At 38.6% G+C, this 15,762-nt stretch overlaps 1 protein-coding gene across 3 annotated transcripts in view; it reads left to right on the top strand.

The window, feature by feature from the left end:
• The window catches only part of ST7 (suppression of tumorigenicity 7), a 93,355-nt gene that overhangs the window by 59,901 nt on the left and 17,692 nt on the right, over positions 1-15,762 (top strand). For all 3 annotated transcript variants that reach the window (XM_075208980.1, XM_075208979.1, XM_075208981.1), the window contains exons 3-9: positions 3,680-3,839; positions 4,906-4,960; positions 6,663-6,778; positions 7,376-7,451; positions 9,126-9,280; positions 10,799-10,896; positions 12,931-13,045. In XM_075208980.1, the coding sequence (XP_075065081.1) occupies positions 3,680-3,839; positions 4,906-4,960; positions 6,663-6,778; positions 7,376-7,451; positions 9,126-9,280; positions 10,799-10,896; positions 12,931-13,045 (775 nt within the window). The remainder of the gene's footprint in view (positions 1-3,679; positions 3,840-4,905; positions 4,961-6,662; positions 6,779-7,375; positions 7,452-9,125; positions 9,281-10,798; positions 10,897-12,930; positions 13,046-15,762) is intronic.

The raw sequence follows: 15,762 nt of genomic DNA, 5'->3' as shown, positions 1-15,762 counted from the left end.
CAAAGTACCTGATGTTGCTTTGTCTCTGACTGAGGGCAGCTGAGCAGAACACTTACTGTTCTTTTATTACTCTCTAGCAGAAGAAATGAGCAGAATAATTTATTTCACTCCCGCTCTCCTCTTAAAGAATAGAGATCTGTGCTATTGCTGTAACATTCTCACACTTAGTCTTAGTATGCTCTAAAACTGTGCTGTCCACCTGGTGCCCAGTCACATATTAACAATATTTACACCTGTTGTTGCGGTTTAGAAGCTTCACTAATTCTATACATGTATCGGTATAGAAACAATTATTTCAGGTTATGTCCACACCAGCTAAATGCTTATTGTGTTCATGAATACCTAGCAGTTTTTGTGTCCCATGGACCTGGCCTGTGTGTGTGTTTGTGTGTGTGTTTGTGTGTGTGTGTGTGTGTGTGTGTGTGTGTGTGTGTGTGTATGTAAACACTATTTTCATCCTTATATTTTAAAGCCAGGCGTTCTTGGCTGCAGAGATTAAATACAGGTGTATTCTCATAGGGCCCCAGTTTGACTTTATCTGACATCCATTGTGCAGCAGAGGGACAGTTCTATCATTTCATTTTGAGAACTTGCTTTTGTTTGAATGGGTAACTGGTGAGGCAATGAGAGGTGAATTATGGGAGATGTGTTACATGTCCTTGTTTTAAAATGTGAAGTGTTGGGAGGCATGTATAACCACTGCACAATATGTTGCTCACTATTGGTGTATACCAGTGGTTCCCAAACTTTTGCAGTTCGCGGCACCCTTAGAGTCTCCAAATTTTTTCAAGGCACCCCTCCAAAATAATTATTGAGCAGTCCTGTTTTAGAAGTAGTTGGGTCAAAAAATTGTAATAAGTATTTAGGTCAAGACAGAAATACTTATTTAGTTGTATGCAAAAATGCCCCCTCTGCATCCAGACACTCTGCCCTCAGGCACTCTGCCCCCTCTGCATCCAGACACACTGCCCCCTCTGCATCCAGACACTCTGCCCCCTCTGCATCCAGACACTCTGCCCCCTCTGCATCCAGACACTCTGCCCCCTCTGCATCCAGACACACTGCCCCCTCTGCATCCAGACACTCTGCCCCCTCTGCATCCAGACACTCTGCCCCCTCTGCATCCAGACACTCTGCCCCCTCTGCATCCAGACACTCTGCCCCCTCTGCATCCAGACACACTGCCCCGCTGTCACGCTGTGTCCCCCTCCACTGCCACGCTGTGTCCCCCTCCACTGCCCCGCTGTCACGCTGTGTCCCCCTCCACTGCCCCGCCGTCACCCTAACTCTGCCCCGATCCCTGTCACTCCTCTGCTGCGGGTCAGACATAGAAAAAAAAAAAAAAAAAGACCACAGAAACTTACCAATCCGCCGGGCGCCGGGACCCAGCAGCCTCCTCTCTCCCGCAGCTGTCACTGACGTCGATATTCAGTGACAAGCTGCTGCGGGAGAGAGGAGGCTGCTGGGTCCCGGCGCCTGGCGGATTGGTAAGTTTCTGTGGTTTTTTTTTTTTTTTTTCTATGTCTGGCCTGCGGCACCCCAGTATTAATTTGTCAGGATGGATAAACAGTCTTGGCAGTGTCTTGAGCAATCAAATAAAACATATTCACAGAAACAAACACCGTCCCATAGCCCTAAACACTGGCTATCACAGTTGGGTCCCTAACTGGTCACTGACCACTTGTTCGCACCAGTCTCCCACCCACAATGCAAGTTAATTATTTATGTCTCCTCCCCAGCACTGCTCTAGCTGATTCCTTGATTACTTAGACCCAGGTGCTCCACCTGGTCTCCTGTGGGGGTGTGGGGTGGGGTGGGGGGGGGGGGGTGTGTGTGTGTGTGTGTGTGTGTAGATTTAACCCTCTCTGCCCCTTTAGGCTGTGGTTTCCCAGGGAAACTTATCACGCTTTAATCCACTAGAAGGTGGCAAAGTGGCCCAATTGCAACAATAGTAAATACATATTTTAGTGTACTCTATTTTTTTGTTTACAGAGTTTCTTTGCAAGAGGCAACAAGGTTGTTTATGGTCACCTAGAACAAGGGCTGCCACCAGAAATTGCGGGGCCCAGAATGTACCAGTCAGGGCCCCCCTCCTTCCTTCCTTTCACCCCACCTCCATTTTTATATATCCTCTACCCAACATTTGCCTGCCCCCTTATTCTTTAAAGTCACCCCTGTCCCCAGTTCTATCTAACCCCTGCAGTAGTTCACTTACTACTCTACAGTCTACTTCTTGCTGTCTCATTTCGGTTCCTCTCCATTGAAACCCTTGTGACGCCATTAAATACCTAACATATGTGGCACTGCAGGGAGCTATCTGCTATGTTACAGCTCTCTGTCCAGGAGCCGGACGCCAATCTCTCAGGAAGATGCGTACATGGGGGGGTTAAGACTGCAGTAGGTGGCGGCAACAGTGGGGCCCCCACATCTTGAGAATGGAGGTGGACATGGTGCCGCATCTCTTAATCCAGTGCTCAGGCCACCCCCACATTTCAGGAGCTGCTGCGGCCTAGATATTGAGCCTGCTAAATCCCATAATTCACTGTGGAGTCCCCCCCAATAAATATGTATGGGCCCATACTGCGGTACTGCTCCTTGTACCGCCCTGCCTAGAATACTCCCCCACCTTTCAATTGAAAACCCACATAATTGCTGTCTGTCTAATCTGTTTGAAGATATACATTACTCCAAACAGACAATTGTGAATTTATTAATACATATTAAGCCCCCCCCCTCCCCCATACACTCTACAAAAAAATACACATTAAGCCTTCATTTTGGTAGCATACTGTACTTTTTTTGTCAAAGCATCACACAAATATAAACAACTAGAGTGGTCACAAAGGCATAAAATTCCTTTCATCATGATATACTGAAAAGCTACTTAAAACTATGGGATAAATGTATTAAGCTGAGAGTTTTCCTGCAGGTTTTAAAAGTGGAGATGTTGCCTATAGCAACCAATCAGATTCTAGCTGTCATTTTGTAGAATGTACTAAAAATAAATGATAGTTAGAATCTGATTGGTTCTTCAAACCCGTCGAAAAACTCTCAGCTTGATACATTTACCCCTATATATGTGTCGGATCGCTCTTTCTGTTAATAAAACAAGTTTTTAGTTCTGAGTGAGATTGTTTGTTTTACATTAATTTTTGTAAAGCTGAGCAAGTCTATTTACTGTGATCATTGCCGCTTGTATATTGGAGTGTATGGATCATATATTATCTTGGATGCAGCATGGCTGCTTGGTTCCTATGTTGAATAACAAATATCCACATATTTCACTAAACTTGTATAGGAACAAAACAGGGATTATATTTTCTTTGTAATATCAAGTTGCGAGAAAAGCCAATCCCCAGTAGGTGATACGCACATTTCTATATATTTAATTATGTGTATTTTCCCCCACCCCACATTTATACTATTGTCAAGGAATACATCTATTCTCTGGGTCCTTGTGCATATAAAATTCACAATTTTATTACAAAATTGGGCTTATTAAGGCAGTGGGCGCTTATTGACTAGTGAATTCTACATTATTTTGTCCATCCTGTACTGTTCCGAATATATTCACTGCACAAATTGTTTCTTTTTATGTATTCAAAATATTTGATTGCACTATGGATCGCCTTTTTTTTTTTTTCTCTTTTTAATCTATAATTTGTTACCTGGTTTTCAGATATTTGAATGGTGGTATTTTCGGAAATACGGAACATCATTTATTGAACAAGTCTCTGTAAGTCACTTACGCCCTTTGCTGGGAGGTATTGACAACAGCACACCGAGTAGCTCGAATACGAGTAATGGGGATGCTGATTCAAGTCGACAAAGTGTTTCAGGTAGGATTTTCTGGCTTACAGGTGAAATACTTTTATGCCTCAGCAGTCAGATGCCCTGACGTGACTTTACACGTGTTTGTAAAGTATTGTCTTTTTGTCTGTCTCTCCCTCTTATATTTGTCTATTCCCTGGCTTGGTTTACTAGTAAACATAAATGAAACTATATAGGATAATAACTTGTGTTCAAATGCCATTTAATATGCATCTCTTATGAACATTTTTCACTGCCATAGTATTTGTATATCTTGCTTCAGAAATATATATTCAAAACGATTTAAAGCTACAAAAATTAGGTGTGAACATCTACAAAGGGAACTAAAAATAAAGGCTGCATTTACAAGCTAGTATTATGGAGCTATAGCGCTACCTAGTGGAAGACTTTAAAAGTCATTTGCTAGTTATTTTATTAGACATCCTTTTTTTTTTTATTGTTTTTTTATTGTTTTTGCCATGTTCCTGAGTTTTTGCATGACAGGTGTCTGATTTTGAATTGTTAACATTGAGAAATTGAAAACTGTAACTGTATTACTCACAACTATGGTAGGAACAGTGGTATGTTTTATGTCTGCTTTCACATTACTTGATGGATAGCATTGCATATAATTATATGCTCACAGAGTAGAGCTATGCTAATAAATGCATCACACTAGAATATAGTAATATGAAGTTTCTGCAATAGTCAAGGTATCGGAAAACCTTTTGAGGGGTGAAATCTTCTCAGAGGCCACTAAATGGACATTCCTACATTAGAAATAGCTGACCTATCCTGTCTCCTTGCAGTGATAAGTCACTATCTATACACAGTGACTCTGTGGATCTCCCAAAACCTTTTAAGTAAATTAAATTATTTTATACCATCCTTTTAATGAGCCTATTTGTATATCATAGCTTGTAAGCTTCGGAGCAGGGGCCTCTTCTGTCTGTATTACCCAGTATTGTTTTATTACAGTGTTTGTTCCCAATTGTAAATCTGCTATGGAATTTACTGGTGCTATATAAATGATGATGATGATAGATGTTCTTTTGTATTATCTTTAATCTGTATTGTTTTATTTTACCATCACAGAATGTAAAGTCTGGCGAAATCCATTAAACTTGTTTCGTGGTGCAGAGTATAACCGGTGAGTTGTTTAAGGTGTTGCTAGTGTGCCATGAACAGACATATTACCACAACATACTCCTATCCAAACAGAATTTTGATAGGGGAATTCAAAAATGTCTGTTGCCAAAATATTTATATGAAATTCTGTACAAACACTAAATACATTATACACACATCCTGCTCTGCAAAAACCTGCTAAGCATACTCCGATTTTAATTGGTCTGGTCTAGAGGGTGAGGAGGATTCTGGGTAACTGTAATCCCTCTTCCCCTTTTCTTGTCCATGTTGTTTATAAGACACACTGTAGTGATTCTATGTAAAAAATATGTTTTAATGATCATCACAAGAATATTTAACTTGTTTAAGTTCAAGCCAACAAGTTATTAAATCACAAAGTTAGGATGTCTGTTTTAGTCCAGTTGCTACACATTGAGAGCAGTCAATGAATTACAAATACAGACCATTGGGAAATTATGTGAGAGAAGCTTGTTGTCCTAGAAAGTGTATTTAGTTTTTGTCTCTCTCTGCTTCTGCTTGGCCTGGTAAGTCTATGCTGTTTCAGCAGTGATCTCCTGGAAATTTGGGAAGCAAAAATCATGATTCGTTAAAACAGAGAATTTCTCTGGTTTTACCTCTGAGTAGGAGGAAAACCTAAATCGCATTGCTATTTTAAGTCTTGGAAATGAAGAATACAGAATGAGCAATTGCCGATTTAGTGTGCAGGAATCTTCATATCCTAGCTTGTACATGATTCTCTGTGAGGTGCTGTTTAACCTGAGATGTCTGAACAATTGTCATTTTGACATTTGCAAAGAACAACATTGCAGGAAAGTGTCTAATTGCTGAGCTTTACAGAGAGCATAAATATTCACTTTTGTTCAGCAGATTTGTAGAACTAGAATATATTCTGCTTTTCATTCTTTTCTGTCATTTTAAAATTCACATCTTAAGTTTTCTGCACTTTCATAAAACATTTTCTTTCCTTTTTCCAAAAAAGCTTTTAGGATGGAATAGATCATTTGTAAATTTTATGAATAAGCTACATTTGTTTTTATATTGTAAATTAAATGGCAGTAGACATGGTTTAGAATGCACAATCACCCTCTATACATGTGTTTTGAATTGTATAGAGTCTTCTTGTTCTTCTTGTTCTTCTTGTTCTTCTTGTTCTTCTTCTTGTTCTTCTTCTTGTTCTTGTTCTTCTTTTTCTTCTTTTTCTTCTTGTTCTTCTTGTTCTTCTTGTTCTTCTTGTTCTTCTTGTTCTTCTTGTTCTTCTTGTTCTTCTTGTTTTTCTTTTTCTTTTTCTTTTTCTTTTTCTTTTTCTTTTTCTTTTTCTTTTTCTTCTCCTCAACAACCTGCCTTGCTCAGGAAACATACCTGTAGATAAACTTGAAGTGCATTGTAATAACCTCATTATATCTCCTGCTTAATGATTCCTGCTCTTGTTGATTTGCTGAAGCACTTTAAAATGCAATCACAGTATCCGTTTTCTTTTCCATTTTAATATATGAATCATTTGTATAGTCAAATTATTATTGTTGTCTTTTGACCGGTCTTCCTGTAGGGGTGAATAGGGGGTGTGGTAGTATAAGCAATAAGCCAGAATCTGTGTTTATCAATATTCTCCAAAATACAGCCCATAATGTTAATGCCCTGTTAGGACAAAGTATTTCACGTGTATGACGAACATTTTTGAAGCAATATTTGTCATTGTATTACAGATACACGTGGGTGACGGGACGTGAGCCGCTAACATACTATGATATGAATCTTTCAGCCCAGGATCATCAGACTTTCTTTACGTGTGACACAGATCACATGCGACCAGCAGATGCAAGTAAGAGCACCAATTGTTTGCCTGGGATCCTGCCTACTTTCTTAAAAGGAAAAAAGAAAAAATTAGGTGTACAGGCAGTGTTCACCTTTTTATGTAATTAACGCATATTCATGTTTTATTTGTACAGTAATGTTTAAATGTCATACATACACATGGAATTAGGCTGAATGTATTTATTTTATAGCTGTATGCCTAGGAACATACAAGCTTGGGGGTATGATGTGGGACAAACAAAGTAACCTAGGAGGCAGAGTCCCAATATAGAGAGAGCTTTAAAAAAATTGAATAAAAAAATGTATTGTTGCTGGTCTGTGATGCCAAATAAAGACAGGAGTATGGAACCCCTCCTCCTATAGTCATTTGACTTATTTAGGTGTAAAGCGTAAATTAGGTCACCTAGTTTATCTACTTTTCTGAGCCGCACGTATCTTAAGATACACACAACGCTGAATAGTAGCCAAAATGTGTACATTTTCTTTAGATACACTTAAAGCATATGCAAAGTTTAAAACAAAGGATACACTTTAAGCTTTAACAGCGCTAAGCCAGCTCTTATTGTATAGTTTTCTTTCTACCTTTTTTTCCCCTTTTAAACAGTAATGCAAAAGGCGTGGAGAGAGCGAAATCCACAAGCCAGAATTTCTGCTGCACATGAAGCACTAGAATTAAATGAGTGAGTAGACACATTACTTATCTATACACATGGCCAGCAAGTGTTCTTTAACTTTTGTGTTGAGTTTATTTGTTTTGTTTTTCTTACACCATACCATGTACATCATTATAGTACAGAGGGCAAACCTCTATTCCCAAAACTAAAGAGATCCTTCAGACTAATATTTTTATTTTTTTTTGTCTGGGAGCTATGTAGCTGTTTTTCAGTATGTGTTTCAGTTTCACTTACAGGTCCACCAGTAATGACTGAAAGACTGAGGTTATCATACAAACCACCTGTAGGATGTCCCAGTGTTCTATTCTTCTTTCACAACAAGGGTCTGTTATCGCCTGATTTGTAGTGTCCCCTAATACTAAAACGTCAACGTGTTTTCCTGTCAGTGCAGAGATCCAGCCCCAGCACAGGTCGGGCAGACGCTGCACTGACTGCTAATATGCAGGTAATAGATTCTGTCCTTGTTAGAGCTCCAAGCAGCACATAGCACTGCCGGAGGATCGCCAGGAGAAGGGCCACCTGGTGTCCCCTTACAAGCCGCCTCTGAATAGATTGAATATAAATTTATTCTTATTCCATGTATTTGAATAGTTATTAAGAGAGGGCGTATTTAAGTTTTCTTGGGATCACACATATGCTTTATGTATCTTATTCAAACATAACATGGAATATGAAAAACATTATTTTTTTTTTTATTAATAACCAGGAATCCTGATGATATCTTTCAAATTGTGTTTTTCTCTTACTTTGTAAAGTTACCTTCTGTCAGGTAATATTTAGTAACAAAGTCCAGATGTGCTTTAACCTATGAAAACTAATCATCACTTTTACTTTCATTATCGAACTAGATTGTCCAAATCTTATTGGTTGCTCATTTTGTACTCTTGCACTTTGATCATAACTAGTGCGGGCGTGCTTCAGCAACCTGATTATGCTATTATCCGTTGCGTTTTATTTATGCTTGGGCACTAGGCCTCATTTTCTATCTAGAGACAAAAAATTGGGAACCCTATATAATCCCCTTTATTACATTGAATCAGAGATGTTGGACACTAATGTTTAATGTATAAGTTTAAGCCCTGCTTCCTTTTCGGTACTGAATGTAGTAGTTAGTATAGTTGTAGCAATCCCCACTAAACCAATTAATGCAGATACAATGGATTCTGGGTACTGGCACTACCATGCTAAATATTTCTTGATGCACAAACGAATACTCCTTAGAAATCCCAAACAAATATAAGCTACAATAATAGTTTACTGTGTGTGTTTAGAATTTAAGGACTGATACCTTTTGTACTTGAAGATGCAACTAGTCAGCGATGGGCAACCTGATATGTTTCAGGGACCATTTGAGATTACCTAAAACCTTTCAAAAGGCAGCACATTACTTTTTATCTCAGAAATAAGTTAAAAATACATTTAATCAAAGTCGCCTATCTGTAATAATATAAGGAGGCATTTTAATGTAAGATAAGAATACAAGCTATACCAGAGCTATCCAACAATAAAGCAGGACGTAGCTGGGGGCCGCAGGTGAAGGGTCCGAGGGCGACATGCAGCACTAGGTCTGCCTGTTGATCTCTGCTTAAAAAGTCAGGATGACACTAGCTAAAAACATTCTATAAATGGATCTAGTAACAATTTCATTTAGTTTTACATGGTATTGTATCTTTCTTACAGATGTGCCACTGCATTTATTCTTCTGGCTGAAGAAGAGGCAACTACAATTGTAGAGGCAGAGAAACTATTTAAGCAGGCGCTGAAAGCTGGAGAAGGATGCTACAGGCGAAGTCAGCAGTTACAGCACCACGGTGCTCAGTACGAAGCTCAGCACAGTAAGATCCTTCTATTCTGTAGGACATATAGTTGTAGAAGTCTATATTACAACATTGGGTTTACTTTGATCACCAGCTAAATAGATCAATAACCCACCTATGACCAGGCCAGGATTTAAAGTTTTGTTTTTTCCTCTGGAACATGTTTGTTGCGCTGCCGCTCCTCACTCCATGGCCACAAGGCTCCATGGCCCTGTTCTGTTCCATCCCACAGAACACATTAATTAAATGTAATCCACCAGTAATTGACTATTCATTTTATTATTCATGTCATTAACTTATTTACTTTTTGCTATGCTGGCAAGCCTACATAATGGGAAAGGAGTGATGAGAAAGCTGGGTGCAGTTTGCCACCCTAGGCACTGGCCTATGGGGTCTAACAAATCCAGGACTGATAATGGCATGCTGGGACTTTCTGTAAAGTACAAGATAATTAAGCCATTTGAAGTGTAATGGCATCTACTCTACCTGTATACTGTTGTGAATAATATTACTGTACACAACATATGTAAAGACACATACAAGTATTTAATAGTGTGGTGTAAATACAACAAATGCTACTTGCACCATTTGATTAAGGAAGTCTGGCTGTTTACATGATGCATGACAAGTACTTGAAATAGGAATAACACAAATTTTATGGAGCCGTGGGGTACATATATCAATGCATGCAGACTTTAACATTTTAAGGCATTCTTAGTTTGGGTTTATTTTTGAACATTCCTACATTTAATACCATTACATCCTTCTTGCTGGCACAGGTTGAAACCGTACGGTATTTAAAATATTATCCTAATATTGACATGGGTGTATAGTAGCAGAAAATAATTGTTGTACAGTAAATATAGAACAGTAATATGTAGGTTTGGCAAAACCCTTAGCATCCTGAATTTCAAGCACAACATTTTCATATTAATACTATTACTTTATTGAATCTTGTTTAGTCCATCAATTCATCTGCAACAGTGGGAGAAAATAGCCTTTAATAATAATTCCTATAATGTTGATGTAATGTATACTATGGAAAATATATCAAAATGGACAAACACTGTTTAGAATTGTTGCTTTAGCAAATTATTTAATACATGTAACTGTAAAGCACTTTTTACGTTCTAAAACATCCAACAAGTGAATTCATATAAAATTGGATAATTTTAGGGGTTCATTTATAAGATTTTCTGAATTCATTCAATGCAATCTAATACCATTGTCTGCACAATGGCAGTACAGATTTGTGCATCAGATTCACAAATCGGACATTATTGCGCTGTATCTCAACTGGTTGAGTCCTCCCAATTTAGTGAATATATTTTATTGTAGTTATTTGCAATTAAAAACGGCGAGAAAGGAACGAGCATCATCTGGAGAATTCTTCCAGGTGTCTGTGGGAACATGTTTAAAAGGGTTCTAAGTCATGATCACCAGGAAATGGGCAGTTGTAACTCTCTAACATAATTCCACAAAAAGAAAGTTTGTATAAATGTAATTACGTATAAGCTAAATCTATGTTTGTTTCAGGGAGGGACACAAATGTACTGGTATACATTAAAAGAAGATTAGCAATGTGTGCAAGAAAGCTGGGAAGAACCAGGGAAGCTGTGAAGATGATGAGAGATGTAAGTGTTTCTCTTAAAGCTGGTCCCCTATGGTCTCATCCCATTATCTTGCGTTCTTTGTGTTTTGAAGAGCGCCTGTTACTTATACTCATGGTGGAGGCAGACATTTTACTCAGACATGCAATAATGCATTATGATCAAAACAAATAATATACAATGTCATGAAAATGAAGGTAAAGCTGACCCTGCCCGAACAAGCTTACAATCTAATAATTAAGGTAGCTGAATAACAGTTGTAGCGGTTGGTGGGGACACATCTTCATGGATAAAGCCACTGTGCTAATTCTTGGCTCTAGGCAGCTGGTGAAAACAGGTACAGAGCTAGATCCTGGCTCTGGGCAGCTGGTAACCACCGGCACCGTGCCAGTTTCTTTATCCAGGCAGTTGGAAATCACAGGCACAGAGCTAGTTTCTCGCTCTGAGCAGCCGGCAATTACAGGCACTGCATTCGCTTCTGCCACCAGGCAGTTGGTAATTGCAGGTATTCCCATTCCCTGGCTCTGAGCATTTGGAGATTAAGGCACTTTGCTAGCTTCCGGCTCTGCACAGTTGGTACCTGCACATACAGCACTAGTTCCTGGCGCTGTGCAGTTGATAACAACAGCCAAGAGCTTCAGTCCCCACCAGTTGGCACTTGTCAATTCACTTGTGCCCCTGTGATGTCCCTGGCTCCATCGTGACTAAGGTTCATAAAGCACTAGATCCTAGTGGTTGAACACTGGTACAATCACCAAATTGACTATCTTGATTGTTTGTTAGGTGCCCTTTAAGTACAGTAATTACTCAAAAGTTGATCTATATTCACAAAATTCTCTCACTAATACAATTTTTGAATACACACTTTAAATACAAAACATTTGCATTTAAAATTTTAGTTAAGGTTAAACTTATAGCCCACTGGTGCTATAATAGACAACATAGTTCTAGTATGAAAAAGGAAATGCATGAAGAAGTCATATGCAGAGCACTGTAAGCCCAGGTGCCTTCTCCCCTAACTTCTGAGTCCTCGCTCTGAACAGAGCAGGAGTCTGGATAGGCAGACCAAGACGCCTCGCTGCTTCGCCTTGAGGCTTCACTGCGCATGCGCAAATTTCCAGCAGGGTCATATGCATTTAGAAATAATATAACTGCAAAAAAAAAAAGAAAAAAAAAAGCTCTGAAATAGGAACCTTTTCTTATTCAGTGACTGCAGCACTGTCCCCACTGTCTGTATAGCTTTTTCCACTTTGAAATTTGAAAGCCAAGTGGGGTCTGCAGCCTACACCTCCCACTCCCCTATTCACTTTTCCTGATCTGCAGTTTCTCCCAATAAATAGTGTACTTCAACATACTGGAGTAGTCCAGTAAAAGCTGTTTTGGCAACGCTGAAGCTGTTGAGAGGAGGTGAAAGAGGGAAAGCAGGTTTAATAAACAGTCTCTTGGAGAAGTCTGATGCAAAGGAAAAGATTAGCAACATCTTCTAAGCATGCACATTAATATACAGTGTATCAATGTTTACGCTGTCCTACAAATGCATGTAAAAATGTTCACTTGTGACTTTTGCTAAGCATATTCTATTATATTGACTAGAAAAACATGTTATTTCCTGTAGCAACATTAGAAATGTGTTACTTTATTTGTGAGGACAGAAATGACAGATAAATTAGAAGAGTAAATGTGTATATCAGAGTTATTGCTCGTTAGTTACATAAATGGTATTCTACATTTCTACCTCACCATTTATTTTATTTAGGCAGAAATGTATTCATATAAAAGAAAAAAAATATATAGAAGTTCTTTAACATACAATCATGTAATACAGGTACATTAAACGCTAATTATCACCAGATCCTTAATATGTTGAGTGATGTATATTTAGAAGCTCAGTAGAATTCTATTGCTACACTATGTTTGTTTTCCAGGATATTCCAGGAGTGTTATGTACGAATAGGCGGCAATATACCTATGCTTCTCTATCCTGTGAAGTAATCGTCCAGTTGTGACTAAAGGGAGAGTTTGAGCTAATAGAACTGTGCTTTATCCCATTTCTTGCAGTTAATGAAGGAGTTCCCATTGCTGAGTATGTTCAATATTCATGAGAACTTGTTAGAAGCTCTGCTAGAGCTCCAGGCATATGCAGATGTACAAGCAGTTTTAGCAAAGTATGACGGTAAGTTAATTTCTGTTACTCCCACACACAAACACATTTATTTTTGTTTATTGTGATCATGCAGGGAGCTGAAACTCCCCCACATTTGCACATATTTAACACACAATCTATCTACAGCCTCTTTTCCCACACATCTTAAACTCATTGTCTTCACCTGAATCTTCATCATCCTCGTCATACTCATCATCATTCATAGCTCAACATCTTGCAGACTACTGCCAATAAAATGACTATAACACACACACCTCCTCGCCATCCACTGGACTCTTCCTTTTCCTAATTCACTGTAAGGATACATCATATCTCTGCCTACTGCATCATCTGTCCTTTTGGACTGAATAGCCAGTAGTCTTAAGTACAGTCTGCTAAGGCTGAAGGCCACCTCCTCGTTTTGTTATAGGCCACCTCCTATATGAATATTATTATTATCTACTCCATTGACTTATATGATATGCACTCTCTCTCTCTGGAGAGACCGTGTTTCCCTGTGCACATTTTGTTGGAGCTCGCTTGTCATCACTTCTTAATCCTATTCTCTTGCCTCTATACTATGTCACTTGGACAATTTTTACTATCTATGTGCTGGTGTCGTGCTCCTTTTCATCTCCTGCCCTGACTTTTACCTATCTAAAAGAACCTATTTTTTGTTATGGTCTCTGTTATTTCATGCAGGATGTCTTGTCACCAACTTACACTTGCCTATTTTATTTCCAATTATGCATTTAGCCATTCTTTATTATGATTGCTCTCTTTGTTATTGCCTTTTACAAGTCTTTGCGTTATGTCCATTACCTTGGTAGCATTTTATATTACACTTTTTCCTTCGCTCTGTGAGTATTATCATTAGCAATATCCTGCCTTATATTTTCCGGATTGCCATAGTCCACCCCTTTTTCACCCAATTATCCACCAAGACTTTATTTGCCTCCCATCTCCTTTTCCATTTGGACTGTTCTACCCTTACTAGTCTTGCTGTAATTGCTCAACTCGTGCACTCATTTGCGCAGCGTATCCTTGTTGGGTTTTTGTTTTGTTTTTTTGCACTATGCATTCTCAGAAAGAGACTGCACGCACCTGTCACCTGTGGCTATTTAGACCTGAGACTTTTGTTGCACTTATGACTCCTTACATCTATAGAGGTGGGAGGGAAGGGGGTGCTCTAACGTAGGCCATGTACAGCAAGGGGGTGTTTGAGCAAATACATTTGGATTCAGACTGGGGCATAGTCGTAGACATGACTTAAAGTATTGTTATTTGTGGTTAAGGGCAGATGGTGAGTAAATGCTGAAGAACACCCCAACTAGCAAAATGCTTGTGATTTTAGATGTTTGTGAATAATTTGCAGAAGTTTATTGAGACTTTAATAGTCACTCGGCCAGGATTTGCTGTCTTGTAGCAAAGATAAAATAATTTTTTTGTTTTTGTTTCTTTTTTAGCACATATGTATGTCAGGAAGTTGTTCCTGTTGTACGGTTTAAATGATGTTTCATATCAATTGCGTTCGTAACAAATAAAAAGTTTTTGTACACGTTCACAAGTCGTGTGTCTGTTGTCAGGCGGACACATCTGCTACTCATTCACACCTAGACACAGCTTGATCTCTACAGTGTACATATGCATACACTTGTGTGCAGCTTTTTAAATCTCAAGGTATTCTTATGCTCACTCTGAATCAGGCACTTGATTTAGACTCATCTACAACTTAATTCTTTATTATTTCTTCCTGTATCTTAGAAAATGTTTATATGCTCTTCCCAAGGCTGCCCCACACATACTGTAAAGACTTTCCTGAGGACCACCTCCCTTTTGGAATTCACTGTCAAAAACAAAACATCACTCTACTTTTTTCCGCTGTTTCATCTTAATCCCATGTGATGGTTTTTTTCAAGATCTAACCACACTATTAAAAAAAACAACCTTCCCTTTCATTGTCACCCTAGTCTGTAGCTACATGGATTTGAAGCCATTGACCTTAAGCCCTTAAATGTAGGGTACTCCCCACCTATTGTATCTCACGTTCTTACTTTAACCTTAATCGTAATTTTAAATGCTGAAGCAATACAAGCAAAATAGAGCAATTAGAATAGTAATATAAAAAATAGGCATTATCATTTTTCCCTTGCAAACAACATTTCCCAGTTTGGGTGATTTTAGTCTATAAATTTTTTTTTGCCTTACCTTGTTTTTAGGCTAGTCCTCTTTTGTACTCCTGGTAGGTGTGGCTTAGCAAACAGCATATTGTCACTTTTATAGAATTCACACCATGTAGTTAGTTATTGTTACGTATTTTTCTGACAGATTCGGCACACCAGATTAAAAAAAATAAAATAGGAAATTTAAAAATATTTTCAGGTTCCTTCGTTTATCATAGGATACCCCTCTTAATACCAAAAAGACAACACATTTTCGTAACTTCAAGGAGAATGAGAACAGCCTGTATTGACGTTCTTCTATTATTTACTGGTCACTGGTGCACAGTCTTTATTTAATAACACACTATGAACTGGCATGCTACCCCTTAGACTGCACCTGGAAGCAAGTCTCACCGTGCATCTGATTTACTGTTAATCATTTACACCCCAGGAGTTTGCACCTGAATTCATGCCATGTACCAAGCACGGTGCATGTGCGGACATCGCTCTATATTTATTATTCATCTTCTGGCTGTGTTTATCAAATTGCTTTATAGTCATGCTATACATTAATATTTTTGTAAT

This window comes from Mixophyes fleayi, chromosome 4, assembly GCF_038048845.1.
Source record: "Mixophyes fleayi isolate aMixFle1 chromosome 4, aMixFle1.hap1, whole genome shotgun sequence".
Taxonomy (NCBI): domain Eukaryota; kingdom Metazoa; phylum Chordata; class Amphibia; order Anura; family Limnodynastidae; genus Mixophyes; species Mixophyes fleayi.
Note: the sequence above shows the minus strand (reverse complement) of the source record. Positions and strands in the feature narration are given on the sequence as shown.